We start from the raw sequence: 27,387 nt of genomic DNA, 5'->3' as shown, positions 1-27,387 counted from the left end.
CAGCTTGAGTTTAACTTGGATGGTACATTAAACAATTTCATCACTTCAAATGCCTGTAGTATACTGAACAAATACAAAATCCACAGGGTTAGTTTGTGATCTTGCACAGAGAGAGAGTGAGAAACCCACACTATAATGGGGGAGCCCAGTATCCAGAAAATATGCAGCAGCAGAATTCACTCCTCAAACCACTTTAAATAGCTTTTCTTCTATTTACATTTAATTTAAATGCTCCCTACCTTCAATACTGGCGCAATATTGGCACTGTATTACAGAAGCAAGTGCAGCTGAAGAGAATTATGAACATGAAGGTTTATTCTCTGGGGATTTAAGAATGCAAGACTACATCTAGGCTCAGACCTCACTGTGTCCAGAGCCTTCCTCTTTGGTGGGAGTGGTGTGGAAGCATCACATTGTTTTGCAGCAAAGGAGGCACTCGGGAGGGAGGGGAGCAAGATGACCGAGGTGGTGCCCTGCAGGATATAAATACAGGCAAATCTCCCCCACACTCTTCTGAGTGCCCAGGAGGTGGAACTGAGACTCAAGGCAGAGTTTTGAGGGGTTGGTTTGGCATTGAAGTCGATTTTGAGCATTTTCAGATTTGTTAATTGAATTGGTTTGTAATGATTTGTTAGGATCTTTTCTTTGCGTGGCAAAAATACGTCAACTATTCTGAATAGGAATAGCTAGCAAAAGTAAGGCTTGCTTAAAAAATGGTTTGATGTAGGGATTGAAATTTGTTTCTTAGTAGTCTCTCCTTCTGGTAACACCCTTTGATTTGCAGCGTTTCCAGAGGTTGATGTCATATGTTCCTTCCCTCAGGCAGGAGGAGAACCAAACTCAAGAGACAGCAAATTCACCACCGAGGAGCAGCCCAGAGCAATGTCCCTGGGTGGGGTGAGCTGCCTGGTGACAGGGGCAGGAGGCTTTCTTGGCCAGAGGATTGTGTGCTTGCTGCTGGAAGAAGAGGAGGCACTGGCTGAGATCCGGCTGCTGGACAAAGCCTTCAGCGCTGAGGCGCTCGGGAGGTTTGACAGTAAGTGCCATTTCCTGAGGATTTTGTGCTGCACTGGGGGTGCTGCAGTCCCACGTGGGTAGCTGCTAAGCCTCTACCTCTCATCTGAATCAGATTTGCAGATGGAGGTTTTATCTCAAGGAATCCTTGCTTTATCCCTCCCTCTTCCTCCAGCACAGAAATCAGATGTAAAATGTGAAAACAAGAGGGTTTTCTTGTCAGGCCCTGAGGCTTTTATATATTTTATTTCATGCAGTAAAAAGGCTGTCTTCAACCTGACTTCTCTTCCAACAAAACCCACAGAGCAAAATTAGTGCAAAAATCTCACACTTCTTCTTGTAGGAAAGGAAAATTCAAGCATTGCTATACTGGGTGGGAGGGCAGAGATATCCACAGCATGCTGTGCTGGTCTCTGGTGTGCCAGACAGCGAAGGCAGTGAAAAAGTTGTGGGTGCAAATTCCAGTGGTTTTCTTCAACCTGTGATTAATTTGATTAATAGTGATCTTCTGGCTGAGAGCTGTGGCGAGGTATTTTTAAAACTGCTTCTGTTAATAACATTATTGCAGTTTCCTGTTTAAGCAAATGCTGAACAGAAGAGACAGAACCCATTTGCAAAGTGCAAGGCAGGCTTCTTGAATGGATTGGAGGCAGCACAAGTGAGCGATGTGCCCAGTGTCAGAAACAGTCTGTGTCAGGGGAAGCAGCTCAGTGTTTTACTTTGAATGTCCTATTTATTGAGATTCTAAGCATCTAGGGTATCTGAAGGGCTAAAAGGCATCTAGGGGGCCTACATTCAGTCAGGTTTGTAAGTCTTCCTCCATGACACCTTCACTGCAAGACTCCTCTTCCTCTGTGTAGGAAACTATAAGGGAACCCTTAAGGAATATCTCTGCATGATTTGCTGAAGAGCCTCAGTCACTCTATAGAGCATTAAAGTGTCATCAAGGAATAGCGACAAAGCACAATAAACCTGGTACAAATTGCACAAGCCTTTATCATGGTTTTACACAACTCAAACTTCTTCTCCATTAAATCTGACTCAGTATTTCACTGAGGATTTCTAAATGCCCCTGAGCCTTGCAGCAGCTCTTCCTGCCCTGGTTTCCAGAGTTTCCACAGAAACAAACCCAAAACCTGCAGCTACAGTAGAGGCTGAAGGAGCAGGAGTGTGTGTGGCTTAGCACTGATGCAGCAGTACAGAGGCATCTACACTGCTTTGGGCCAGAAGAGCTTTGTGGGGATAATGAAGCATCCTGGGGAGTGAAAACCATTGTTTGTGTGGGCACAATCTTGGCTGGGCTGCAGCAAACGTTTTGATGTTTTGGTTTTTTTGTTAATAGGCAAGCTCTACGCCCTCTTTCCTTATCCTCCCTTCTTCCTCCACGAAGCACTGCCCACACACCCCCTCTCCTATTCTTTTAACATTCCTTCTGCCTATCTGAGCAGCACAGGGGGTAGGGAAAAATCAGTTAACAAAACCTTTTCTTCCCCATAAACAGGCAGTAGGCTGACATTCTAGATGTGCTTAAACGGATTTGAACCCCTGCACTTTGACTGGCAGCTCCTCTGCCTGTATCAACCCTTGTGGCTACATCTCTTCTAGTGTCCTGCCAGTCCCTGTGCTCAGAACTACCCGAAATATTTCCCTGCTGTTCCTTTTTAAGCCCTTCTCTGTCTCAGTGACTCCTATTCCAAAACATGTGGGTGGGGCTGGACCCTTCTGACCTGCATTATTTTTACTACAGGGGCTTTTACTTGCTAGCAGATGTTATCTGGATTTCTGGAACAGCCAGGAGCAGAGCTGAGTGGGTTTTTCCTCACTAATCTCTTGAGCACCTTGCACTTGCAATATCTTTGCAGGGTCAGGGCTGTGGCTGGTGAGACAGAGCAGTGAGTGCAAGTCACAGGTCTCTGTGCCAGAAGGCACTCAGGGACACTCCTCTTTTGTCCCAACGACTTTCCTGCTGAGAGCTTGACCGTCACACACTCAGTGTGTGCAGGACAGTGGCATTTGTGGTGTCCCACAGCCCCAGGGAGCCTGGGATGATCCAGTCAGTGTTGAGGGCTGTGAGTTGGAGTCCGCCCGCTCCCATTGTGTGGTTGAGAATGGATGTCACATTGAACATGGTGCTTTGGTGCCTGGGTTTCTTACCTCCCACCTCCCACACAGATTTATCTTTCTGCCCTTCCTGTGCTTCCACTTACACAATTCTTTTTTGTTGTTGTTGTTGCTCACTATTGCATTGGAACTTCTGGAGAAATCAAAACTCCTATGTTGTTCTCAAGTTTAGGGCAAATAGTCTGACTGTACTGCTGAGTCAAAAACTGCTCACAACAGGACACTGAATTTTATTGAGAAATCATTGCATTTTCAAGCAAAAGCTACCCTACAGCAAGCAGGGAGATTACTTACAACTCAGAGGACACAGAAACCACTGGTGAATGAGAACAAGCTTTCCCAGTAAGTAAGTACTTTGTCACAATCACTTTATGCAAAAATGGAGAGGTGACTTGAATTTATTCTTTTCCTCCCCCTCTGACCTACCCACATGTGTTCTTTTGCTGCCTGGGCAATGGTTCGTCCAGATGGAAATCAAGAGCAGCTCTCTCTGCTGGCCATTTCAGACTGAAACCACTGTCTGTCAGTCATTTCTTAACTCTCTTTTCTTCGAAGCTTACCTGTAGTTTTGTCTTCACCCAGAGCAAAACAAGATCAATCTGCTGATTCCTGACATGCAGCCGATGCTGCTAAAGGGAGCAAGGCCCAGATTGTTCTTACCATAGCAACTTCTGCTGGCTAAAATGGAACAGAGGAGCAGATTTCCTGACTCATATCACACACACACAAGCTGCAAGCCCAAACAAGGCACAAAGCACCTAGACAGCAGATTTCCCATGATCAGCTTTAAAAGGGACAGGCTTCTCCTGTACTTTTCCTGAAAGCTTTGATTTGCATGTATAAAACTTGCATTTTCCTACCCCTTCTTGGGCACTGTGATAACTTTGTAGAGGTCACATGTCAGAATTTACGTTGTGAAAACTATTTCTGTCTGTTCTTGGGATTATTACAACACCATAAAGTCTTGTTCATGGAGAACATCAACCTAAGGGCAGTACAGACACTAATATTTATTAGAGCAAATCTAACTACCAGGTGCTTAAAAAAAGCCCAGCCTGAGTCTGACACTTTTGCATCCATGCAAGTAGGAGTCAGAGTGAAGATTCAGGAGATGGAATCCTAGGAAATTAATGCAGTCTGTAAAATAAAGGAGCAGAAGACAGCATGTGGCAATGACTTTGCTGGGAGGGCAGCAACTCTAGATTTAGTAACAGCTCAGCAAATGTTTCACAAACCTTAAATCTCAGACCAACTGTCTGGGTGGGGGAAAAAAGCCCCTTAAGCCTGTTGCATCAGAATAATTGTTAAATTGATACAGGATTACATTCTTAGTGTGCTATAGAGAAAATGAGATAAAACCATTTTCAAATATATTCCCACTCAGTTCCTGATCCAACAGCTGTCTCTCTCAGTGTTTCCTGTTAAAGCCATGGGATGAAATAGTGCCTGCTTTGGAGCTGGTGACAAAGCACTAGGATACACAAGATGTCAGTCACGGCTGAAGCTAAAAGCTGTACAAATGAATCAGGTTCTTCTCTTATCTAAAAGGGGCATTTGATTATGCTGGAAGAAGACAGAGGCTGTGCCTGTGCTGCAGAGTCCCTGCCCCGTAGCTGAGCGCGGGGAGCCATCTAGTGCAGCCACAGCAGAGGCTCCCGGAGGACTTGCTGCGATGGCACCGGCTCCTCACAGCTTGTGGGTCACGCTGAGAAAGTCCCCTCCTGTGCCGTGGCACTGCTCACCAGGCCAACTGAGTTCCCTGCACAGCAGCATTGCCTTGGACTGCACATTTTTCCAAACGATCATTTGGTGCTGGCTCATGTTTGTGTAGCTCTGCGCTGCAGAAAGAATCCTTCTGCCCAGCACAGGATGGCTCTGAGACCTAGAGCTGCTCTGGTGCTGTCTTACTTTCTTGAAGATAAGAGTGTAAATTTAAGCACAAAAATGACTTTTTAGTCCTAGCTGTTTCTGAGTCTTGCACTGTACTCTCTAACAAAACACCCACAGCACAGACACTGAAATGGAGCCAGAGCTGGAGCTGGAAGAGGCACTGTAAGTCCTGGCCAAGGTACAAGAAAAAGATGTCAGAATTGTATGTAGTTTATTAGAAGAGCTGCAGTACAGACAAGGTAAAGGGGCAGAAAGTAGGTATGAATACATCCCTGTGCTCACATGCCCTGGGTGGAGAGAGATCATAAATCAGCTTGAAAACAGGAACATGCAGTGCCTGTTCAGAGCTCTTGGGTTAACACATCTATAGGCAGCAGCGACCAGAACCTGCACAGCTGAAGCTACTCCTCCGTGAACTTTAACACAGCCACAACTCAAGGAAGCTTGCTAGCAGTGGAAAAGATCTCTCTCTAAAAAATAAAATGGAAAGAAACATGTTGAATATTGGCTCCAGATCTATGGCAGGTAATGCAAAATAAACCTCTGTAGCACTGTAGTTAGCATTTGACAAGACAGTCCTGGGGAAATGCCTTCTGTTTCACAGCCTTAAAATATCCCTGCAGTTCCTGGACAGTCAGCACTTGCCAGGCAGGGTCAGCTCTTCACCAGCCTTCCAGTGCTCTTCTCAGGGTGCCTGTAAGGTCTTGTGCTCTGTTTTCTGCTGCCCCTGCAGAGTTCAAGGGGAAGACTGAGGTGAAAATCCTGGAAGGGGACATCCGAGATGTGACATTCCTGCACCGAGCCTGCCAGGGGGTTTCCCTCGTCATCCACACGGCTTCCCTCATTGACACCCTGGGCCTCATCGAGAAGAAGCTGCTCTGGGAAGTCAATGTAACAGGTGAGCAGGGCAAGCACCTTCCTCAAAGCCACATCCGTGTCCTGATCACTGTCTGCTCAGGGAAGGGAGCACCTGAGCCGTGTTTGTTTTGGGCCAGGTTAAGTGGGACGTTCTGCATCTTGCACAGACATACCTAGGGGTGCAAATCCCGTGTCTGTGCAGCCCCAAGAAGGTGGGACGTTCTGCATCTTGCACAGACATACCTAGGGGTGCAAATCTGTGCAGCCCCAAGAAATTCTGGGCCTCTCCACGCCCAGTCTTCCACTTCAGGGCAGTGCAGGATCACTCCTTCTTGTCAACACTTATATATGCCCATGCTGAGGTCTGCACAGCTCTGCCTTCAGTTGTGATAGTCATAAACCCATGCTCAGTGGAACTTTATGAAAGCAATTCCCCTCTGAAATTCCAATGCTCACCTCAGAAATTGGTTCTTATTCTCCCACCCCACATGGCATCCCTCCCTGTGTATATTTTTCAAAGTTTAGAAATACTGCAGACTTCGGCTGCAGTGACGGAGATGTTGCACTGATAACATCCCAAAGCCTGTGGCTCTCTCCTTGCTGTTGTTTTTCTTCTTCTTTTCTCTTTTTCCTTCCTTTGCCTTTAAGTCTGTGTGTGCAAGAAGGCAGTTGAGAGGAACAAGTGCTCTCCCAACTTGAGTTTATAATTTAAAATTCCCCAACAAACTCAGAGCTTTGGGAGGGAGGGGTTTCAGTGACTGAGTGATGGGATTTTCCCTTCCACTAAGGAACTCCCATTCTTCAGGAAAGATCGGGTGAAGGGAGAAGATTTAGACTTAGGAATGGCCCACGTAGCATCACCTACCAGGAAGTTTAAATGCATTTTCTAAAAGAACAACTTCACCCCCTGTCTATGATGCCAAAACCCCCAGTGCCATTCAGAGAACTGGCACTGCCTAACCTGCATGCACACTGGCCTCCCTGGCTGTGCTGCTTCAACAGCTTGGGGGAGATTTGGGGAAGGTGTTCTTTTTTACATGAACAGCTTTCCCATTTCTTTGTTCCTCTCTGCCACAGACACAGGGCCTCTACACAGAAAAATAAGGAACATACCTGTACAGGCATCATTTTCACAAATCTTGGCTGCTCACCAGCGTTCAGAGGAAGAGAGAATTCTTGGCAATTGAGTTGTTTCTTACATGAACCTTAAAAACAGTGGGATGGCATTTTAGTTGTTTCAGTGTGGCTCATTCCCTGTACCATTAGATTCCAGACCCTTTCATTTCTGCTCAGTCAAAGCCACAGATTGTCAGTGATCAAAGCACAGAGCTCACTGGGCAGCCTCTTAGGCCCCTGTCAGGACGGAAGAGTAGAAAGGCAAGTTCCTGGAAAACCTGTGCATTGGGTAATATGAAAAACATACCTGGTTGGTAGCTCAGATAGAGGATTTCTAAAGCTCTGTCTTTATTACTGTACTCCCACTACAATCTGTTTCTTTACAGCAGAATGTGCTTCTTAAATACATTTTACCGTGGGGAAAAAGAAAAAACAACACCTTTAAAGAAAAAAACCCCAAACCAACCAACCAACCAACCAAACAAACAAAAAAAAAACAAAAAAAACCCAAAAAAACCCCCCAAAAAAACCCCCCAAAAAGTGTCCCAGAAAGCTCTTTAGCTCTGACTCCCCTGTACTCACTCCCCTGCCAACAGTGTCTGCCTATGGGTGAAAAAAGCCCACTGGGCCAGGGAGGATTAGCTGATAACATTTGCTAGAATGAAATACCCTCCACAGTCCTGCTCCCAGAGCCAAGTGGCCACAAGGTCAGTGAGTGAATACTGCTCTCCTCTCTTCACTGTTTTCTTCCATTTCCATTCTGATGCTCTTCTGGTTTTCTGACCAGCCAGGGCACTGCTATGTACTTCATGGGCTTGCAGGATGAAAGTTTTGTTTCTCCTAGAAAATACAATTTGTGTAATATAAATGTTTCAAGAATCAGGTGTGGATGTTCACAAACCAGGACAAAAGTGAGAAAGTTAAACTTGCCTTGCTGCAGGGCTTTCCTCCATTGCCACACAATATCTCAGAGCAAAAAATATCTTTTTTAGAAAGGAAGGAAAGCAAATTTTTAAAAGGAAGGGAATTGAGAAAATAATTAATTACGATCTAAAAATAAAACCTTCTGTGAACCAGATCCTCAGCCAGAAGGGCAAGCAAACCATGGGCACTCTCTCACTGAATAAAACATGTAATACAGTAATAATTTACTTTATTACAAGCTATATGAAAGAAACTCAGATTCCCATTGCTGTAGGAATCTTTAAACTTTGACATACAATTCTATTTGCAAATAAATCACATTTTATTTGGGTGAAATTCATCTTGAAGAGATAACTCTCAAGATAATTTTATGATTGCCTTTTTCTAAAACTTGCTATCTCATTTGATTTCATCAAGACATTCTGTATTTGATTACTTTCCCTCATTTTCCAAACAGTATTGACAGCAGGAATAAAGCTATTATGTAAAAAAATAATATAATAAATACATTTTTTCCCAGGTGACCCTGGCTTTTATGTCATCTAAACAGGGTGACTTGCATGAACTCATTTTTCACATTAATTTATTCCTGTCTGTGTAACTTTTTTTCATTGCGCTTCCTTAATGTTTCTGAAAGCCTCGTCCAGATTTGTTTTCCATTTGTTTCAATTTCTTTATTTTTCTTGTTCACACTTAAAAAGATGAATTTTTGGGCCCTAACAATATTCAGTTCAGTAATTCTTCCTATTTTTCACTCATTAACAAGTCCATATTTTGCTGCCAATATTCCTGGCTCATCTGAACCTCTTTAATTCATTATATTCATTTCAGTCCCACCAGCCTGGCCTGCATTGTGCTGCCTTCAGTTGTTGCTGTAACAGACTGAGCAGACTTGGAAAATCTTTTATGTGCCTCACTGCCGGTGTTTGATTTTATCCCCTGGATTTTAGGCTACACCCATATGATATGATATCAGTCATTTTAATTTAGTGTTCCTTTGCCAAAGATGTTTCCAAATGTCTTTGAGCTGTGTCTTCTCTTCGAAAGTCACTGGCCTTTTTACATTTAATTTCTCTCATTACACCATGCACAACAAATAAGGCAATTTCTGCCTCAAAGCTGGGTAGAAAAAGATGATTCTAATTGCAAGTACAAGAACACAACTTATTAAAGTATTTATTTCCCCCTTCAGTGAGCTTTCCGTGTTTAACCTTCTTGGCTAATTAAAAGACTTTGAACAGCTGACCTCTGCTGCCCCCGATGAAAGCATTAAAGGACTTTAAATGTAAGAAATCCTGTAGTACTGCAAGGAAAAGCCAGAAAATGCCAGAAAAGAAGGCATACATACACAAGCCTCTCTTTTCTCATTGCACATTATGATCTGACTACATGTTAAAGTGCCTTTCTTCACCATGTTTCTGTCCAAGCCTTTCTCTTCAGTCAGTCAAGTACTGGATAGATTTGCACTGGCTGTGAGTGCACTGGTTCTGGAGCAGACCTTCAGGTCCCACAATAATTCTGTCCCTTCTTAGCAAACCACCCAAGAGTATCCTCAACCCTGAAAAATGTGGCTTCACCACAGAGCATGGATGATAGCTCAGGAGAGGGGCAGCTTCTGAAGGTTCTCTGCCTTAAGCCTACTCAAGTTGGCACAAGTCCCTGAACCTGTGGTCAGTCTCCATGCTGAGTTAAGGCAAAAATTTGATTATTGGCATAAAAAAACCCCCCACAACATGCCATTAGGACCAAAATTCACTCTTGTTTAACTCTGGAAGGTGCACTGATACTATTCAAATACGGACTCAGAGCAGGTTCACTGTCATTGAATATACTGCCCTGTTCAGGACAGGATTCTTCCAGCTGCAGGGAGGGAGATCTGGCTAAGCTTGGGCCAGAGATGCTGTTTCTGATCTGAAACCCCCACTTTTTCCTGGTTAGGAGGCCCTAGACTGCCTTTCCTGTTTGTTTTCTGAAGGTACTCAGCTGCTGCTGGAGGCATGTGTCCGCTGTAACGTCCAGCACTTCATTTACACCAGCACCATAGAAGTGACAGGCCCAAACTGCAAGGGGGACCCCATTTTCAACGGTGACGAAGATACAGCTTATGAGAGCACATCCAAATTTCCTTATGCCCAAACCAAGAGACTGGCAGAGGAGTCTGTGCTGAAAGCAGATGGCCAGGTGCTGAAGGACGGTGGCACGCTGATGACCTGCGCCCTGAGATCCATGTACATTTTTGGGGAAGGCTGCCCATTCCTCCAAGGCCATCTGGACAAGTGCCTGCTGAACAAGAACATCTACCTGCGCTTCTCCAGGAAGGAGGCCCTGGTGAACCCCGTGTACGTGGGGAACATCGCCTGGGCACACGTGCAGGCGGCCAAGGCCCTGCGAGCCCCGCAGAAAGCCAAGCGCGTCAGGGGCAGGTTCTACTACATCTCAGATGACACCCCTCACATGAGCTATGCTGATCTGAATTACGAGCTGACCAAGGAGCTGGGGTTTGGCATCGAGCCCCGGCTCCCCATGCCCCTGACGGTGCTCTACTACTTCTCGCTGCTGCTGGAGATGGTCAGCTTCTTGCTGCGGCCCTTTGTCCGATACGTGCCCTCCACCAATCGCCACCTGGTCACGCTGCTCAACACCCCCTTCACCTTCTCCTACAGAAAAGCACAGCAGGATTTTGGCTACGTACCCCGCTACACGTGGGAAGAGGCCAAGCAGGGCACCGGGGAGTGGATTGCCTCTGTGATCCCCCAGAGAAGGCTGTACTTGCAAAGCAGCACTGCCTAAGCCTGAGGAGGAGCTGAAACCCAGCTAAGCAAGCAGGGCCTTGAGGCAGAGCGAGCAGCAGCAGCAACAAACGACAAAGCATGTCAATGAATACTTTGTGTAAGAGCCCACTGAAACCCCTCACCCCCAACCTCAGAATAAATAAAAGTGAAACGTTCATTTGTTTGTTGAGTACAGGCTGATGAGGGTAACTGTACTGCAAAGTCCACACCCACTTGTACAGCTCTGCAGCACAAAGATTTATTTCAGCAAGACTCCACACAATCCATGGCGTGAACACTTCAGCCCTTCTTTCACTCCACGCCACCTCCAAGGCTTTGTAAAACGCAACTTGTCCTAGAAGTATGACCACACTTTACAAATGTGCACCACTCAGTTACACCCTGTTCACTTGGAGTTTGCCAGCCTCACCAAAGAGGCAGCAGGCAGAAGCCACCTGATGGCAAAAGCTGTAACAAATCTTGTTCACTTTTTCAGGGATGTTGTGCATTTCATGTTCACCTGACGGTCAAACTTTGAGCACCGTAAGCATCATGAGATCAAAAGTACAATATGAGTGCAATGCAGTTTTAGTTAGGACAGTGTGTGGAGAGAGAGAAGGGACAGATTTGGTCAGGTGAATACTTCTCTATACACCCTCACTTTCCAATAAATTCAGTGGGAGTCCAGCAGAACAACTTCAAGAAAAGGGAAGGGAGAAAAATATTGCAGGAAGGCCTTGATCACAGAGGGATTCCCACTGCAGAGTCAATGTATTTGCAAACACTGAGGAAAAATAAAGAGTGCTGAAAAAAATCCTGCTCTTACCACGTTTCAGCTGGGAACAAAGGCTAACTTTAGCTGATAGGTACACGTGTGCTGCCCCTGTGCTTCTCTGACGGCCACATGAGCTTCTGCACAGTGTGTAACTTGACTTGTGGGCAAAAACACAGATCTTGTCTGAGCAAACAAATGTGATCCAGTGTTTGTTTCTCAAACATGCATCTCACTTGCTGAAAATAACTCTGAAAGATGGGAATTTCTGTGTTGTTTTGGAGGTGTAAACAGAAACATTTTACCTGACTCAACAGTAATGTAAATAAATCACATTTCCAGGGATGCTGAATGCTTGAAGTCCGTGCTGAGTTTAATTATTCAGTGCCCTAGACAATAGATAGTCCCAGTGCAAACATTACTATGTGCTTCAGTAACATCTTTGGTTAACTGTATAAGATCTGAAGTAGTAGAATAGCAGACACCAGAACTGTCTGACATATTCTGGGGACACAGGTCCCCACAAGGGTATGGGCTTTGGTTTCCATCTGCCTGTGAGGAGATTACTTAATCCCTCCCTCCTTCCCTTCAGATGTGTGGTGATTCACCTTTTCTGCCGCGGTGGCAATGATTATCAAAGATCCTGAAGGAACACAGGGCAACTTCCAGGAGAGGTCTGGGGAGAGAAGGAAGGGTCACAACTGCTTTGGGTGCAGCTGCTTTAGGCCCTGGCAGGGCACCAGCTGGTCCTGTCAGGTCTCACCCCTCCCTGCAGCTGGGACACTGCACTTAGGTCTCTGGGCTTTCTTCTTCTCAATCCCCTGCCATGGACACTGTTCCTCTTCCCTCCCCTGCAGGCACACTCTTGTTTTGTTTATTCTGCTCTCTGCACACCCTTAGGAAAGGAAAAACGTGTTTAACACAGCAACACCCACAGTCTTTCCAGGCTAATGATGTTTCATCCCAATGCTCAGTGGGTGCCAAGCAAGGGGTGCAGCCGTGGCTGCTCTGTCACTGAGGTGGGAGTAGGAAGGGCAATCCAGGCACAGGGAATTAGAGCAGGAAGGGAAGAGGGAGAACAACAGCAGCAAAGCCACTATTTAATAGGGGGAGACACTTCACATATCAAAGGGATGGGGTATTAAAACACATAACAGAAAACTGGGACATCTTTCCACATTTAACAGAGATCCTAAAATATCCACAGATGCTGCCAGAGAGAAAAAAGGACAATTTTTCTTCTACAGTTCAGTGGCTTGTTTCCCAAGTGCAAGCTCCTGTTGCCAGAGCTTTCTTTGTCATTTTTGCCTTCACAGGAAGACAGTGGCATCTTTTCATCTTCCCAAAAGCCTTGCTCCCAACAATCAGATTTCTACGTAGCAAATTCCTCCTTTGCTGAACTTCCTCCCTGTGTCTTGCTAACACATCCCTTCCTTCAATCCCTGAGACCAGCCATTCCTGCTTACAGGAAGCTTATTCCCCACTTCTGTCCCTCCCTGAGCACCCCTGGGTTGGCATCTGTGTTGTCTTTTGCTTCAGGTGGCTGCCCAAACTAGTGGAGTGCCCGGAATAAAACATCCTGGAAGCCCAAGGGAGCCACCTGAACCATTTCTCCTGCTGCTCAGAGGCACTGGAACTGTTGTGTGCTGTTACCCAGTCACAAACAGAAGCCAATAAGGATATGCCAAGGATACCAAGAGGGAGAACAGGCAAACTTACTGCAGAGGGTTGATTTTCTGCAAGTTTGCACTCCAGTCTACTCTGCAGCAGCTCGTTTCTATACTCTTACTCTTGGCAGGTTAGCAAAATGGCTACAAAATGTACTTGATCAGGATGAGCCCTTATTGTTTTTACATCAGCTGACCAGGACCATTCTTCTGATTTAATTATTTTGCCTGGCAATCAATAAAGCAAACTATTGGTTATCAGTGGAGCTCCACTGTCAACAGGATCACACTCAGTAAGAAGAACTTTACTTCTGTATAAACAGTAGAAAAGAAAAAAAACCCAAAACATTAAGGCTGCTTTGCTGGAAAGGTGTTTATTTACCCTTCAGACATGCAGAAAAGTAAGAAATAGCAAATGTACATCAGTGATACTTACATGCTACAGGCAAATTAATGACTTCTGGTTCCAGTAGGTTCCAAACCCTACATTTATAAAGAACATAATTTTAAATTATAAATATTAAAATAAATTTTAAATATTTTGTCACTGGAGAGGAGCAGAGTTTTGCTTGCTAAAAGGGAGCAGGAACGATAATAACACACATTTTGAGTAGATTTAGGAATAAGGAAGATGCTCCAGAGGAACAGAAGCAAAAGTGGCTATCATGTCAATACCAGAAATCCATGCCTGGAATTGGTATCATTAATATAGGATACAGTCAACGGAGGACAGTTGGATAGTTAATGCCAATGAGCATGTGAACATGTTTTTGTGAAAAATCCATTTTATCAGACAAGTATGACACTGGTATTCTGAGTGCATTGCAGACTTCAAATAACAATAATTTTTTTTTTTTTACATTATGAAGTTCAATGAATTCATACTGACTAAATTATAAAAATCACAAAAATAATATTAAGTTTCTCAATTATGATCTTTAAAATTGCTTTTTTTTCCCCTTTTTTTAAAGCTTTGGCTCAGTTCACAGGCTTTGTGCAGAATAACAATGTGAAAAGTTATGTACAGCCCCTGTTATGTAGGAAACCAAAAGTACCAGTTGTTTCTTGACCTGAAAAACCTGTCCCTTATACATGTAGATATAATAGATTATAGTGGCTGTAAAGCTAATTTGGGAAGTGGGAGCACAGTCAGGTACACTCCCAAAGAACAATTTCACCGCTCCTTGCCATGACCCCTGCAGCCCCATTAATACTCTTCTCCCTCCTGAAAGCTCTCCATCCGCATCTCCATCTCAGTTCAAAATCCACTGGATAACTGGAATTCATGCGTGGCTGTGCAGTGGATTTCTTACTCAGACCAGTGACTGCTATTTCTAGACATTCCTCATTCACAAAGCTAAACTTGTCTCATTTCTTAAATAAGATGTGTCTCTCCAGTGCTGGCAGCAAGCACTGAATATTAAGCAGTTAAGGATTAATCTGCAAAAAGGGAAAAGAACATTAATCAAAAATAAAGATTTATTAAATCTCCAGCTTGATCCTATAACAGGTGCCACTCAAAATGCTTAACATGCATTGTGGAAGACCATCAAGACAGAGAAAGACTGGGATTTTTGTGGAAAGACAATCTAGAAACTTAAAAGGAAACAAAATACATGTGGGCAAAAATTGCTCTGAAGGTACTGATATACTTGGTAATCATCTCATCCTTTCTTTTTTTTTTTTTTTTTTTTTTTTCATTTAGGTTTAATTTATCAAGACCAAAAGCATACTGGATTTTTTACACACACTTGGGCATTCTACGTGCTTTATTTGCAACTGCTGATGAGAAAAAGAACACCGCACACTCACCACTAAGTCCAAGAAAGATCACTTTCTGGGGGAATTTCTTTGGTCCATCTGGGAATTGATATCTCTTGTCTACAGGGCTCTTGGAATAACCTCTGGCACACAGGTATTGTTGCAGCAGTGCTCTCTGGCCAGCCACGAGCGATAATCAAGGGATGAGAGCTGTTTGATCCCCATCACGGCACGGGAGGTTTTGCCTGCACCAAGCGGTTGAGGAGGCTGTTCTGCAGTGTTCAGGAACTTTCTGTTCTCCAGAAACTTTCCCTCAGCTCCCTTACACATACTGGTTATGTATTTACAGAGAGGAAGTAGTCACTTCTACAATGGCCTCATTTACTTTGAACTCCCTGTTCCTGGCATTGCTACGAATGAGGGAAAGGAACCAGGACAGCTCCACAGCGGGAGCTGGCTCACGTCCCGCAGCAAGCTCTGGGATGAAGCGCAGGCTGAGCGGCTCCTGTGCAGGATGCGGAGCCCAGCCGGCCTCTCCTGCCCCTCCGCGCCCCTCCGGGCTCCGGGAGCAGCTCTGGGAGCCAGGCTGGCACCAGGGGCTGGCGGCAGTGCAGAGCTCCCCGATGGACTGCAAAGGCGGGTTGGAAGTGGCCACGGACACATCTGGGAGAGGTCCCGGGGTAAGGGCCAGACCCGCACTCAGACCTCGCCATCCTTTCGCAGAGAAAGCTGTTTTGGGCAGGGATGTCGGGAGCGGCCGCTGGGTGGGGTGAGTGCCGTGTAAACCCGGGACTTCCCTGCGCTTCCCCTCCCCGCAGCTCCCGGGCGAGGACACAGCGGGATCGGAGCCTGGGATCAGGACTTGCTCCTCGGTGGCATCCTTTTCTTGGAGAGGGAGGAGTGAACGATCAGCTGCTCGGCAGGAGCGATGCTTTGCCTCACACAGCTTCGCTCTGCTGGCTCTGCTGGTCTGTGCCTCTTGCTGCCACAAGATGGTATCTTCAGCGATGGTTTCCCCTCACTTGGTCGGCAAAGCCCAACTTAATATTCTGACTGCAGAGTTTCTGTCTTCACAAAGTCTGCGCTTTTATCACAAAAAAACACACTGCAAGGTTGCTGGCGTGGGCTGCCTGCTGCTGGGTAGGGGGGATCCAGACAAACAGAGACAAATTATCAACCTGATACATCACAGAAGTAAGTATTCATCCCAACTCCTCTCCTGCTAACATTCTCGGGTGCTTTGCAACCCAAGACAACTCCTCTTACAAGTCAAAATTCCTCAGTGTCGCTTTAAGGGAATGATTTGATACGTGTACTTCAAGAAAAGGTCTCAGGTTCATCCTCTGAACGCTGCTCCAGTGGGAGTGATGCCACACTTAGCTGTGACAACACAAGAGCTACAGCACAGCTGAGATAGTGTCTGGAAGAAGCTTCCAAAACTGGAGTGTCACTGTCTAGCTTTTTGTTCCTGTCTGAGAACAAATTGGTTAATATACTGGAAATCTGCTGGGTCCCTCTGTACGAGCAGATAAGTAGCACAGCATTAAAAAAAAAAAATCCCTTGAGTTTCTCCCTTGCTTCCTCCCTCCAGCACTCCTGCAGCAAATGATGGAAGAGCCACAGGTGACAGAGTGAAGGTCAGGTGTATGAATCCCACTCATTATTCTTTGTTGTGGAAAAATGATTCTGTCCCTATGAAGATCAGTGCAATAATCTTAAAGTAACTGTGGGGCTCATGTTAATATCACAGGGGCATTTTACTTGCATGTCCTGATTTGAGCGTTATGTTTTGTACCTGGTTACTGTGAGCCATCCCACTAAAACCACTAAAAACTGTTTGAATCACAGCAGTCAACAGGATCAGTTGTGTGGTATGTCTACGGAATGAAGATCCATGTCTGCTTCACATTTAAGTTGTAAAAAATTTTAAAATTGTGTTTTCTGAAAAGCAAGTCACGCTCAAGTATCTGTAGCAATGCTCTGGGTGAACTTAATGCAGCAGTGCCCACTCTTGATCATTTCATGATGCTGGAACTCGTGCCAGATTGGAAGATAAGCCAAGTTTTATTTTTCCTTTATTTTTAAGGGTGGTTCTCACCATTCTGAAAAAAAAAAAAAAGAAAAAAAAAAAGGCCAGGGCTTGGAAATATTAAACTATGAGTGACACAAAAGCTTGAGATTAAAAAAACCCCACAACTGCAGACCTGGAAAAAGATCCTCAAACTCATTATTAAGAAGCAATCTCATAATTCTTGCAGCCTGACTCATCAGTTTTTGAAAAACAGGCTTGTCAAGCAGCTGAAGTACAGCCTTTTCCCAACAGGAGCCAGTTAAATCTCATGGTGCCCACAGAGGTTACAGACCCTCCAGATCAGGTGATTTTTTTCCCTTCAGGAAGAAGGCTCCTCACAGTCACTGTTGATGTCCCACATCACAAATGCATTTTCATCCTTTGTATTGATTTTCTGATCTGTTCAGGGCAGACTGCTGTGCCCTCTGTGCCTGGCTGGCTCTGCTCAGCCTCACTGACTCCCCAGACCGGGAACTTTGCACATCCTGGCAAGTTAAACACACAGGGGTGGGCAAAGGTTGTTCAGCATTTGGGAGACATTGTGAGTGTTTGACATTTGAACCTTAATGTTCAAATGTCACCATTCTGGAAGTCATAGTCTGATACTATTATTGAAAACAAACCATGACTTCCAGATTCTGAGCTGACCAGGACCAGAGCACACCCAGCCACATCCTTGGCCTTTCCCAACAGCTCAGACTGGCAAGAAGTTTCTACTGCAGGGGTAAAAAAATTATGCAGGAAGAGCATCTTCCTGATGCAGCTAACCAGTGTGTGGCACTGAACATAACCTGTTCAGAGAGAACATCTCCAGGGCTACACACTGTGCTCTGTGAAGCCCGGATGTGCTTGACCATAGACTTCTATTAAGAAATAGCATGAGCAGGATCTGGAGGAAATTTGAGGCAGTATCTTGAAAGGTTTTCTTACGGGACACACTTGAAAAATTAGCATTTGTGTATTATTTAAGCTAATAAAAAGTCAGTGTAATGATGTCACCTGGATGTGGCAGTGAATTTTTCACTGTTGTCACTGAACTCATCAAAGCCTGCTTCACAGCGAAGCAATTAACTCCACAAGTTGATGGCTGGTGTGTATTCAAAGATTTGGAGGATTTTTTTCCTGTGGAAAATTTCCACAGGAAATTGCAAAATATCAGTTGCAAAACATCTAATGAGAACCTGAAAACCTAACCTTGCTGTGATACAAGTAGAAGTACAGTGTGGGAGTTTGGCATAAGATTTAGCAGACTGTAGTGCTGATCTGACATAAATGGTTGTTCAAGTTACACCAGTTTTAAGATTTGAGTACACTAACAGCAAGAATCTGTGGATTCTTTGAAATAATGTGCCTGGCTAAAGTGTACAAAATGCATGACCACGTATCAGTGCAGAGCTGAGAGAACACTTGCAAAAATGCCAGAGAACTGTCAGGGAAATCCCTTGATGTGAACATTAATTAGTGTAGGAATAGCCCACAGGCGTAAAGTGCCTCAAGGAATAACGGGATGTGTACCCAAACAAAGCACAAGATGAGCCATCTAGAACTGGGTGCAAAAAGAATTTAAATGCATGCAACAGAGAGTAGTATCTTCAGAGATTCTCTCTTGAGGGTACTGATGATCTTCCCTTATTTTGCTGTGTAAGAATTACTGCACCAAGGACTCTTTGCAGACTAAACCACTCCTTTGTTTTAATATAATATTCTTAGTTACTTGGGTTTTGTTCAGTAACAATCTTTAGATCAAAAGAGTTTGGTGTCCCTCTGTTGTTAACACTGTGCTCCAACACGCTGCAATCTGTTTCTGATTTCTTCACAGAAAATCCAGTGGCAAAAGGTCATTGGATAACCGTGTTAGAAAACTTAATAGGAAGTCTTCTGGTGAATTTCTATTCATCATTACTCAAACAGCATAGCAAATGTGAATGAGTAACTCCCATCCATGAAATTATGAAAGGCTTTTTACTTCTTGATTCAATGGCATTTTACACTCGCCCTACCCTAGAAACAGATAACAGTTGAGCAAAGAGCTTTTGTAAATTCAACCCTAGACTTGGAGGTCCCACAGGAGCTCTGGAATGCAGGACAGCAAAGGACCTCCTACATCCTTGACTCAGGTACATGAAACTGCAGGTAAACACACATCATCATCCTTTTGTTCAGCAGATAAACATGTTTTCTACTCCTAGGACCTCATTGTCAGAAATGATTCAGGCATTGCAGGTATCAGTTTGTGTGGGACTTTTGTGCAAGGTCTGTCCTCCAGGAAAAACAGCTTTTTTCTCTCCCAGGCTGACCAACCACTTGATGTGTTGTGGACAGTAGATATCTCCTCTGTCAACCTTCCACTTTGCCAGGCTAAATTCCTCTCACCTCTCCTGATGCCAACTCTCCATTCCCTGGTGAACCTCAACACTCCTGTCTCCACTGAGACAAGTCCTCCTGAGTATAGGTGACCAGAACCACAGACCACATCTCAGAGGTGATCACCCATCTCTGCACAGCACTGACATGCTTTTTGTGTCATCAGAAACAGCCTCCCAGTGCATGGATGCCTTGCCAGCACCATGAGGCTCCTTGGCAGAGCTTGCTCTGCTCCCTGACAGCCGCTATTGATTCAATAAGTGACTGGACTAATTCCAGAGAACAGCCCCCACCATGGATGTCAAGGCCTATTAACTACCAGGATAACCACCTATGGCTCAGGAAGCTGCAGATCACTTCAGGGTACATTTGTGAAATATCAAAATTCACTTTCTTGCTCTTCTGTTGGAATTTGCTCTTGATCAGAGTTGAGTCAAGATATGAGATCAGACAGACTTTACTTTTGACTTTAATTTTCACTTGCTTTTTTCACCCTGCACTGGCGATCCGTGTATTATGGCTGACTGTATATTCCGTTTTTTCTGTTACTGATTTCAGATTGAGAACATCCCAGATTATAGTGGAAGGTTTTGCTCCCCATCCCAGAAGGAACAACTTTGCATTTTGACTTTTAAAATTTCTTTTCTCTTCTGCTGTTCCAGGCCTCAGCATTATCTGATCCTTCATTCTCTATATTGACAATTCTTTCTAGATTCTTTTACAAAAAAATTCTTCTTACCATTACAGACAGACATCACACCTGTCACCTGTGACTACTTGAAAACCACCTAAGAAAGCAAACAGTGACACTGTTGGTACACATGAACACACAGCGCTTTTCCCTTCCTTCCCAAATTCTTCCCTGAATTTTTACCTGCGAGTACATTTGGGCATATGAGTGACTGCTCTTTCTCAAATAATTTCTTATGGGAGTTGGCTCAGCCTGAAATATTGTCAAAAAGACTCTTGCTCTTCATATTAAAAAAAACCACCACACCATCACCAGCCTTCACACATCCCACACGTGAACCAGCACAGATAGAGTAATGCTTCCTTTCCAAAGCCCACAGAAAGCCTATGACTTTGCACTGAGAGAAGCCAGCTCCCAGAGCTACAAGACAAAGGCTAAAAATAACCCATTAAAGGATTAATTTCAGGATTTTTAAATACAGCTAATTAATATGCAAAGGAAAGGCACATGGTCTCCAGGAAGGAGCACACACAATCCCAGAGTCTGCAAGGGAAGGGAGGGGGGGCGGGTGACATGCAGGCAGAGCGCCAGCGGAGAGATAAAAGAGGATATTCCCTATATATATCCCTTGGGCAGAGAACATGCACAGGAACGTCTGTTTCAGAGGAGGTGGAAGCAGAGGCCTGAAGCACTTCACTGTTGAAGAGGCACAGACAATGCAGTGCAACCACAAAGGACAGGACACACCTTGCCACTGCAAGTGAATTCCAGTGAGGTGGCTCAGGGCCCGAGGACACCACAGGGAGATCAAAGGATGCAAAAGCTGCTGCTTTGGAAGTGATGCTGCACTTGGGAGCTGGGCGCAGCCTGAACGCACCAGTGCAAGGAGCCACAGGGCAGCAGCTGGATGGAAAACTGGATCTCAAGGTGGATGGCATGGCAGTACAGCAGGGACCATGTGCTGCACTCAGTTATGGCACTTTGGAGGCAATTTCCTCCTATGATCGTTGCATCCTGAAAACAAGGTAGCACGTATGAGCAACATGGGTGATGTCAGACAGAAAGGATTATCTACAGTTCATGTGAATCCGAAAGCAAATCTGGTTATTCACAGGCTGTACTGGAAAAAACAGAGCTATAGCAGCAGTTCCAGAGGATTTCAAGGCACAGGGGGAAACAAGCTCAGTTGAAGCCATTTCCTCATACCAGTTTCCCTGTGAATAACACTTAATTGGAAACTTTTTCCATTTCTCAGACAGCAGAGGAATAGACAGTCAGACTTTATTCCAACTCACTGGCTACTGAAGTCTCAAGAAAAGCTGAGGGTTTAACCTGGTGGCTTATTTAGTACCACTGCTTGTCTGCCTGACCCTTTACCTTCATCTAAAAGGATCTTTGAACCTTTTAGCCACTTTCACACAATATGAGAAATGGGGAGAAATCTCAAACTTTTGTGAGGTTTGGTGGCTTTCACAATGGCACCCAGGAACAGCCTCAAAGTGCTGTGCATGAAGCTGCATTTTGAGAGCCATCTGAGCACTACAGGGACCTGTCAGAACCAAGTACAGGGTTTAATTTTGCAACAGGGGGTCTTGATACATGTTAAAGTTGACAAAGTCCCTAGCAGAACTGCAGGGGAAAGAAAAGTTGCAGCATCACCAAGCCTCTGGAAAAGGGTCAGCTTCACACTTCAGTGCTACAGGATGCTGCTTTTGGAGGCAAAGGAAAAAAAAAAACTACACTCTTTTCACTTAAAGACATTCTTTATTCAATCTTTTTTATATACAATATTATTTTTTAATCTGTAAAAAGTACATATGCAGGATTCCAGGTCAGAGGCAGAAGGTTTCCACATCAGAAGATAGACTTTTGCCCTTTTATTATTTTGGAGGAAAAAATAATCTGTCAGTCTTAGACAAAGCAAGAATAAAGGCAGAATGCAAATCCAACTTCCACCAAGCGATTAGGATTAAAGGCAACAATTCACTGTAACAGGTCAGGCTGTCTCCTCTGACTTTGGTGGTTCCCAACTTTCCTGGGCAATTACAGAGCAGTTTGTCAGAAGGTGCTGACAGCTGAGGCAGCTCGTGCTTATCATCTCCGCTACAGCTGTACGCACACAACTTGCAAAAGAGCCTGGGCTTCCTCTTTGTATGGCAACTCAAACTCTTGAGTCAGAAGACTGTTTTCTCAAAAGTCAAGGAGTGAAAGAGGGTTGTCTCACTCAGGGTGAACAGATCTCCCAACTACAGTATGGATCAAGAGCTTGCTTTCATTTTTCTCTGGTATCAAGAAGCCTGTTTCCTATTTGTCCCCTTATAAACATGGGCTAGGCTTAGTAGTGTAAATACCAACAGGGCTTTGCTTAGGGGGTGCACCTCTAACCTTAAAGGATGGCATTACAGGGAGTGTGCCATTATTGTCACCTTTCAGAACCCAGGCAATATTCAAATCTTGTAAAATACTGTGGGGGAATATGTCAGTGTTTGGGAGCTAGAACACAGTGATCCACAAATTTGGAGCAGGGAGCTGAAGGAACAGCAAAAGTGTGACTGGCACATGGAACTACTTCCTCTTCCTTCTACTCCTGGGCACTTGCTATTTTCTGCACTTTTCTTGAACATTCAGTTTTAAGGACTACATTGTGCAGCAAAATTAACACTCAGAATATCATTCAAGGGGTTTTTTTATTTAGAGGACAACGCTAAGAAGTTGACTTCTTGACTGCGGCGCATGCACAGCTCCAGGGTTGTTAATGGAAGCTGCAGAAATCTGGCCTCTTTGAAAAGTCAAGCTTTAATTGTTAGAAAAAAAATTACTGCTGGCAGATCCTGACCAACAGGCAAGTTTGAGGCTTGGATTAGGAAAAGAACCATACATCCTTGTTTTGACTGCATGCAAACAGGAAATAGACAATTTTGGGATTTCCAGACTCCTGCCCAAATCCAGTGTGCCAAAAATGCACATGATTTTCTGGTTTTTATTTCATTCTGTAAGGGGAGAGGGTATTGTAGAAGTTGTAAAATGGGACAGCTACCTAGAGAAAATGAGGATTGTTTTGTTAGAGAGTACAGTGCAAGACTCAGAAACAGCTAGGACTAAAAAGTCATTTTTGTGCTTAAATTTACACTCTTATCTTCAAGAAAGTAAGACAGCAGCAACAGAATGAAATGGCAACGTTCTACTGTACCTTATGTACCCAGAGGGAAAACAGTCTGAACTTTGGGCTGCACATAATGCCATTTTGCAGATCAGAACCTGCTTTTCTGTGAAGGACTCAGAAGGAGGGCACATCACTTCAGTCAGAAGTTTCAGTATCTGTGGTGCTTGGTAATTAAGCATGTACCTCGGCCAGAACCCATAACCTCCAAACTCTGCTTGATCTAGGAAATCTTAGGATGAAATTTATGAAAGACACAGCAATTAGTCCTTAAAATGCATTGTTTTTGATAGACTCTGCACATAATTAGCTTCTGGAGGAAAAGGCCAGTTGGTATTTTAAAGAGTGATGGAGAATAAACTGACTGTTATTGGGGTAACTGGAAAACAAAAAACAAGTGTCCTTTATTTGGTACCTGCTGCTTATCTACACAAAGAAGAAATAGCAGTGCTGTACATCTGCTTTGAGAAGAACACCATCCCACAACATGAAATGGTTTAGTCTTCAATTCAAGCATTCTTGTGGCAGTAACTTAACCCACTGGGATTCATGGCGAGGTTAAATTTGAAGGGTTCCTCTTCAATTCACAAGAGGGAGATGGAGGAGGAGAAGCAAGTTTGGTGTTTCTGGGACTCCTTGACATTCCTCTGAACAGACTGGCAGCCATTCTACACCTGCACTTATCAGGAGGAGTGCAGGGATGGGTCTATGGGGCAGAAGGTGCTTTTATTATTTTTAATTCTTTGTTTTTTTCTTAACAGAAGGGTCTGCTTTTCCTCTTTCTTCCATATCCTCAGAGACATGCAGGAGAACAAGGCAACTGAGTGCAGTTTTAAACTAATAACAGTGCTCAAAGGATCAGAAAAACAATTTGAAAACACAGCATATCTGAACTTGGGAAAATGAAACATTACTAGTTCTTCAGTAAGTCACTGAATAATAATTAGAGAAATAAATTAATGTGGGGCCAGTAAGAAGAATCCATTTATTAAGCTACTTCTAATTTTAAATAATACTGAAATCAGTATTATTTACTATACCAATTACTTTATAAGTTCTCAAATTATTTTTAGGATGCTGCTGGAAATTACAGTAACAAAGTAACTGGTATTAAGGTACAAACATTGAGACTGAAACTTTTGCCAAGCCCCATGTCTTCTTCCTCTTAAACGAAAGTAAAAGCATCTGACAGTATTTTTACTTAGATCATATGATGATTTCTATGTCTAAGTTAGTGACACAGACAAATGAAGAGTAATTTTGGGGGGAAACTCTACAGCTCTACAGTCAGATGTATTATAATATGATAAGGAGCAAAGTTTTTTTATAAAAAACTTCATATAAAAACATTTTTGAGGAGGGAAAATAGCACTCACTCCCTTTAAATCTAATGCTGTACTGCTGTAGCTCACTGAAGAGTTCTCCCACTTGCTTCAGTACAAATACATCATCAAGATTTTTTAAAGACTCAACCTGTGCACTAATTAGGAGGGAAACCTGCACCTAAAGGCTGTTTGTCAGCAAAGGGGCCAGTCACCGTGGCAAAAAGATTTGAGAGCTCTATAGGGGAATAAAAAGAATAATTTGAGCTATATGGGTTCTGAACAACAGTAAAAGAGATTGAGAAAGACAAAACTGAAAAGATAAAAAATCTGGAAAGATGAAACTTTTTTTAGCAAATAAATGAAGACTGAAAAAGACTCCATTTAAGTGATACTACACAGCCCAGCCATGAAGTACTTGAAAATACCCCATGCATTTAGCAGCATCGTAAATGAATCAAAGCAGACACTCTGCACTTTCTTTTTCCAGTCACCTATGAGACATGTTAGGCTGCTTCCAAAGATCATGTTGGATTTCTACTGGAGCACCCAGAAGAAAAGCAAGTTTTGTAAAGTAAATCAAAGTAAGTTTTAGACTTCTATCAGACACACATATACCTGCAGAGAAGGTTCTGTGAATAGAATCCAAAGAATGAAATGCAACAGATTGTGTACAAAAATACAGAGCAGCAAATTCTCACTGCTTAGCTCAAGGGGAGCTTCTTTTAGTTCCATATACTGCATCCTCCCATATAAATAATGAAACAGTTATGCTCATGTTGTCATCTCTGTTTATTTAGCTAAAAGAAGAGAATGGTTTTTTTCATGTGACATAATTTGTGAGGAAGGGAAACTTAGGCTCCTTCCCACTCCTGTGATAGGCTCCAGATTCTGACTGAGCTTGCCAAATGAACTAAGCCCACTCTGCTGACAGTGAACAAACCAAATGCTTACTAATTGTTTTTTCTTTTTGGATATAAGCATTATTTTGAAAAGGGAAAATGAGGAGGCAATACTTTTTGTACTTTAGAGTTTAGGTCTAACAGATTAGAGGGTCTGAGAATGGCTGCCAGTCTAGACACATGCTCCTTAGAAAATTAAGACAGGTACAGAAAGAAATTCAAATCCTGATGCTGCTGGTGCAGTGGTGTTGCTTTGTTCATGCCATCATAAAAAAATTAAAAAGAAAAAAGAAAAAAAGAAAGGAAAAGAAAACCTAGGTATTTGGAACCCACCCAGTCTGAAGAGGTGACTGTGTGTTGTTCCTTGCAACAGCAAGCAGCAAGTTCCTTTCCCTGGAAGGGAAAGCCTCTTCTTTCTTGTGCTGCTGCATTAATATTATCTGTAGATTCCGTGTCTTGCCAGGGTTCAAAGCGTGTGAAGTCTCCGTCCTGCAAAAATCACACTCACGTGTTTTGGTCATGTATAAAACAGAACTTTTAACTTATTTATATGTTGAAGAGCTTCATTTCCCATGCCAATACTTGCTTGACTCGGGGGTCTAGGTTTACCAAGTGTCTGTCTGTCTGTCTCCCCTCCTGCTAAAGTCTCAAGTGGTCCATGTAAACAAAACAGAGCTGAAAACAGTCTCTCTTCCTCTTCATAGAGCTGTTTTTATCGATATGCAGGATTTCCTGACAGTGTGGTGTTGGCTAAATGTAAAACAGGCAGAGGATGAGCTTCTGTGTTAAAAACCCAGTTGTCTAATGGTAGAAGATCATCATTGGAGAAAAGCAGATACAAATACCTGGACAACGAGACAGAGATGAAAAACATGGGTATTAAAGCAGAGCACAGGCAGGCAGGAGCAACAGACCATCTTCAGGCCTCACAGTTCAGCAACTACAGCTATAAACAAAGTACTTGCTTTCAATCTTTGTACAGCACACACACAGCTTTCCCAATTATGATGAAGTAATTTTTATTATGATCAAGCCCTTCAATGAAATGTTTTTATAAAGATAACATTTTAATATTTCCAAGAAACTTTTGTTTTTTGAATCTCCCTTCAAAGACCTGCAGTGCAAAACAAACATCAAGACACCAACCACAAGTATTTGGTGGACAGGAGAGCAGAGAAGTTGTCTTAATGGAGTAAACCCACTTGGAAATGACTAATCCTCTTTAATCCAAACCAAAGATTTCATGGCAGCACAAGAGAAGCTACTAAACCATGACAGGTATCTGGTTTGTCATCACCATTCTGGAAGCTGGCTCAGCTTCTGGTGAGAGGAAATGGGACAATAGATTGTGCAGAGGGTTTTCACAGATGTTGCACATTATAATAAAATGCAGAGGACATGAAGCATGTAACAAAATAAGGATTACTGGACATATGCAGAAAAAAAAAGTATTTGTTGTTCCTTTTTTTCTTAATGCACACTTTTGAATGTGGCTGTGCTGTAACTCTGTAGGACATACTGGTAGTAGGGATCTGTCAAAGTTTCCTAACACAACAGCTAAAACTCAAACATTTCCCTTGTTACAGAAAACCTGGCTGTGTGAGTGCAAGCACAACAGCGTGGGTGTACAGGATCTTTCAGCTCCTGCTTGCTTTCCTGCCATGCAGAAAAAGACAGCTCTTGCTGCACTTGACAAGGAAAGGGTGTCATTCCCATTAGTGGATTCTGCCACATTCAGAATGTTCACACTTGTTCTGCTGCTCCTTCGCTCTCTCTCCATCAGACACTGGGAGTGTCTGCTGCTTTCAGCCCTGTGTCACTGCCTGATCAATTCTTCTGCTGCCTTTATTTGCCAGCTCTATCCACAATCCAGTCAGCAGACCCCTATTTCTTCTTTCCTTCCTCATCTATTTACTGTTTACAGATAAAAATTTCTTGCAGAGATGATTCAGTTTTGTCACACATATCTTGTCTCCTTCTTCA

General features: G+C 43.7%; 2 protein-coding genes across 2 annotated transcripts in view; one reads left to right on the top strand and one right to left on the bottom strand.

Annotated features, from left to right (window-relative positions):
- The first annotated feature begins 448 nt into the window (after window positions 1-448).
- LOC121339296 (3 beta-hydroxysteroid dehydrogenase/Delta 5-->4-isomerase-like) lies at window positions 449-10,872 on the top strand. The gene is made up of 4 exons (XM_041410977.1): window positions 449-492; window positions 823-1,036; window positions 5,759-5,923; window positions 9,899-10,872. The coding sequence occupies exons 2-4, from the start codon at window positions 883-885 to the stop codon at window positions 10,711-10,713; spliced, it is 1,134 nt and encodes a 377-aa protein (XP_041266911.1). The 5' UTR covers window positions 449-492; window positions 823-882; the 3' UTR covers window positions 10,714-10,872.
- A 10,892-nt stretch (window positions 10,873-21,764) lies between these two features.
- Window positions 21,765-27,387, bottom strand: part of MAN1A2 (mannosidase alpha class 1A member 2) — a 135,120-nt gene continuing 129,497 nt past the window's right edge. The window contains exon 13 of the mRNA XM_041410892.1: window positions 21,765-26,249. Within this exon, the coding sequence (XP_041266826.1) occupies window positions 26,117-26,249 (133 nt within the window). The 3' untranslated portion in view covers window positions 21,765-26,116. The remainder of the gene's footprint in view (window positions 26,250-27,387) is intronic.

Source organism: Onychostruthus taczanowskii, unplaced genomic scaffold, assembly GCF_017590055.1.
Source record: "Onychostruthus taczanowskii isolate IOZ18803 unplaced genomic scaffold, ASM1759005v1 scaffold34, whole genome shotgun sequence".
Classification (NCBI taxonomy): Eukaryota; Metazoa; Chordata; class Aves; order Passeriformes; family Passeridae; genus Onychostruthus; species Onychostruthus taczanowskii.
Note: the sequence above shows the minus strand (reverse complement) of the source record. Positions and strands in the feature narration are given on the sequence as shown.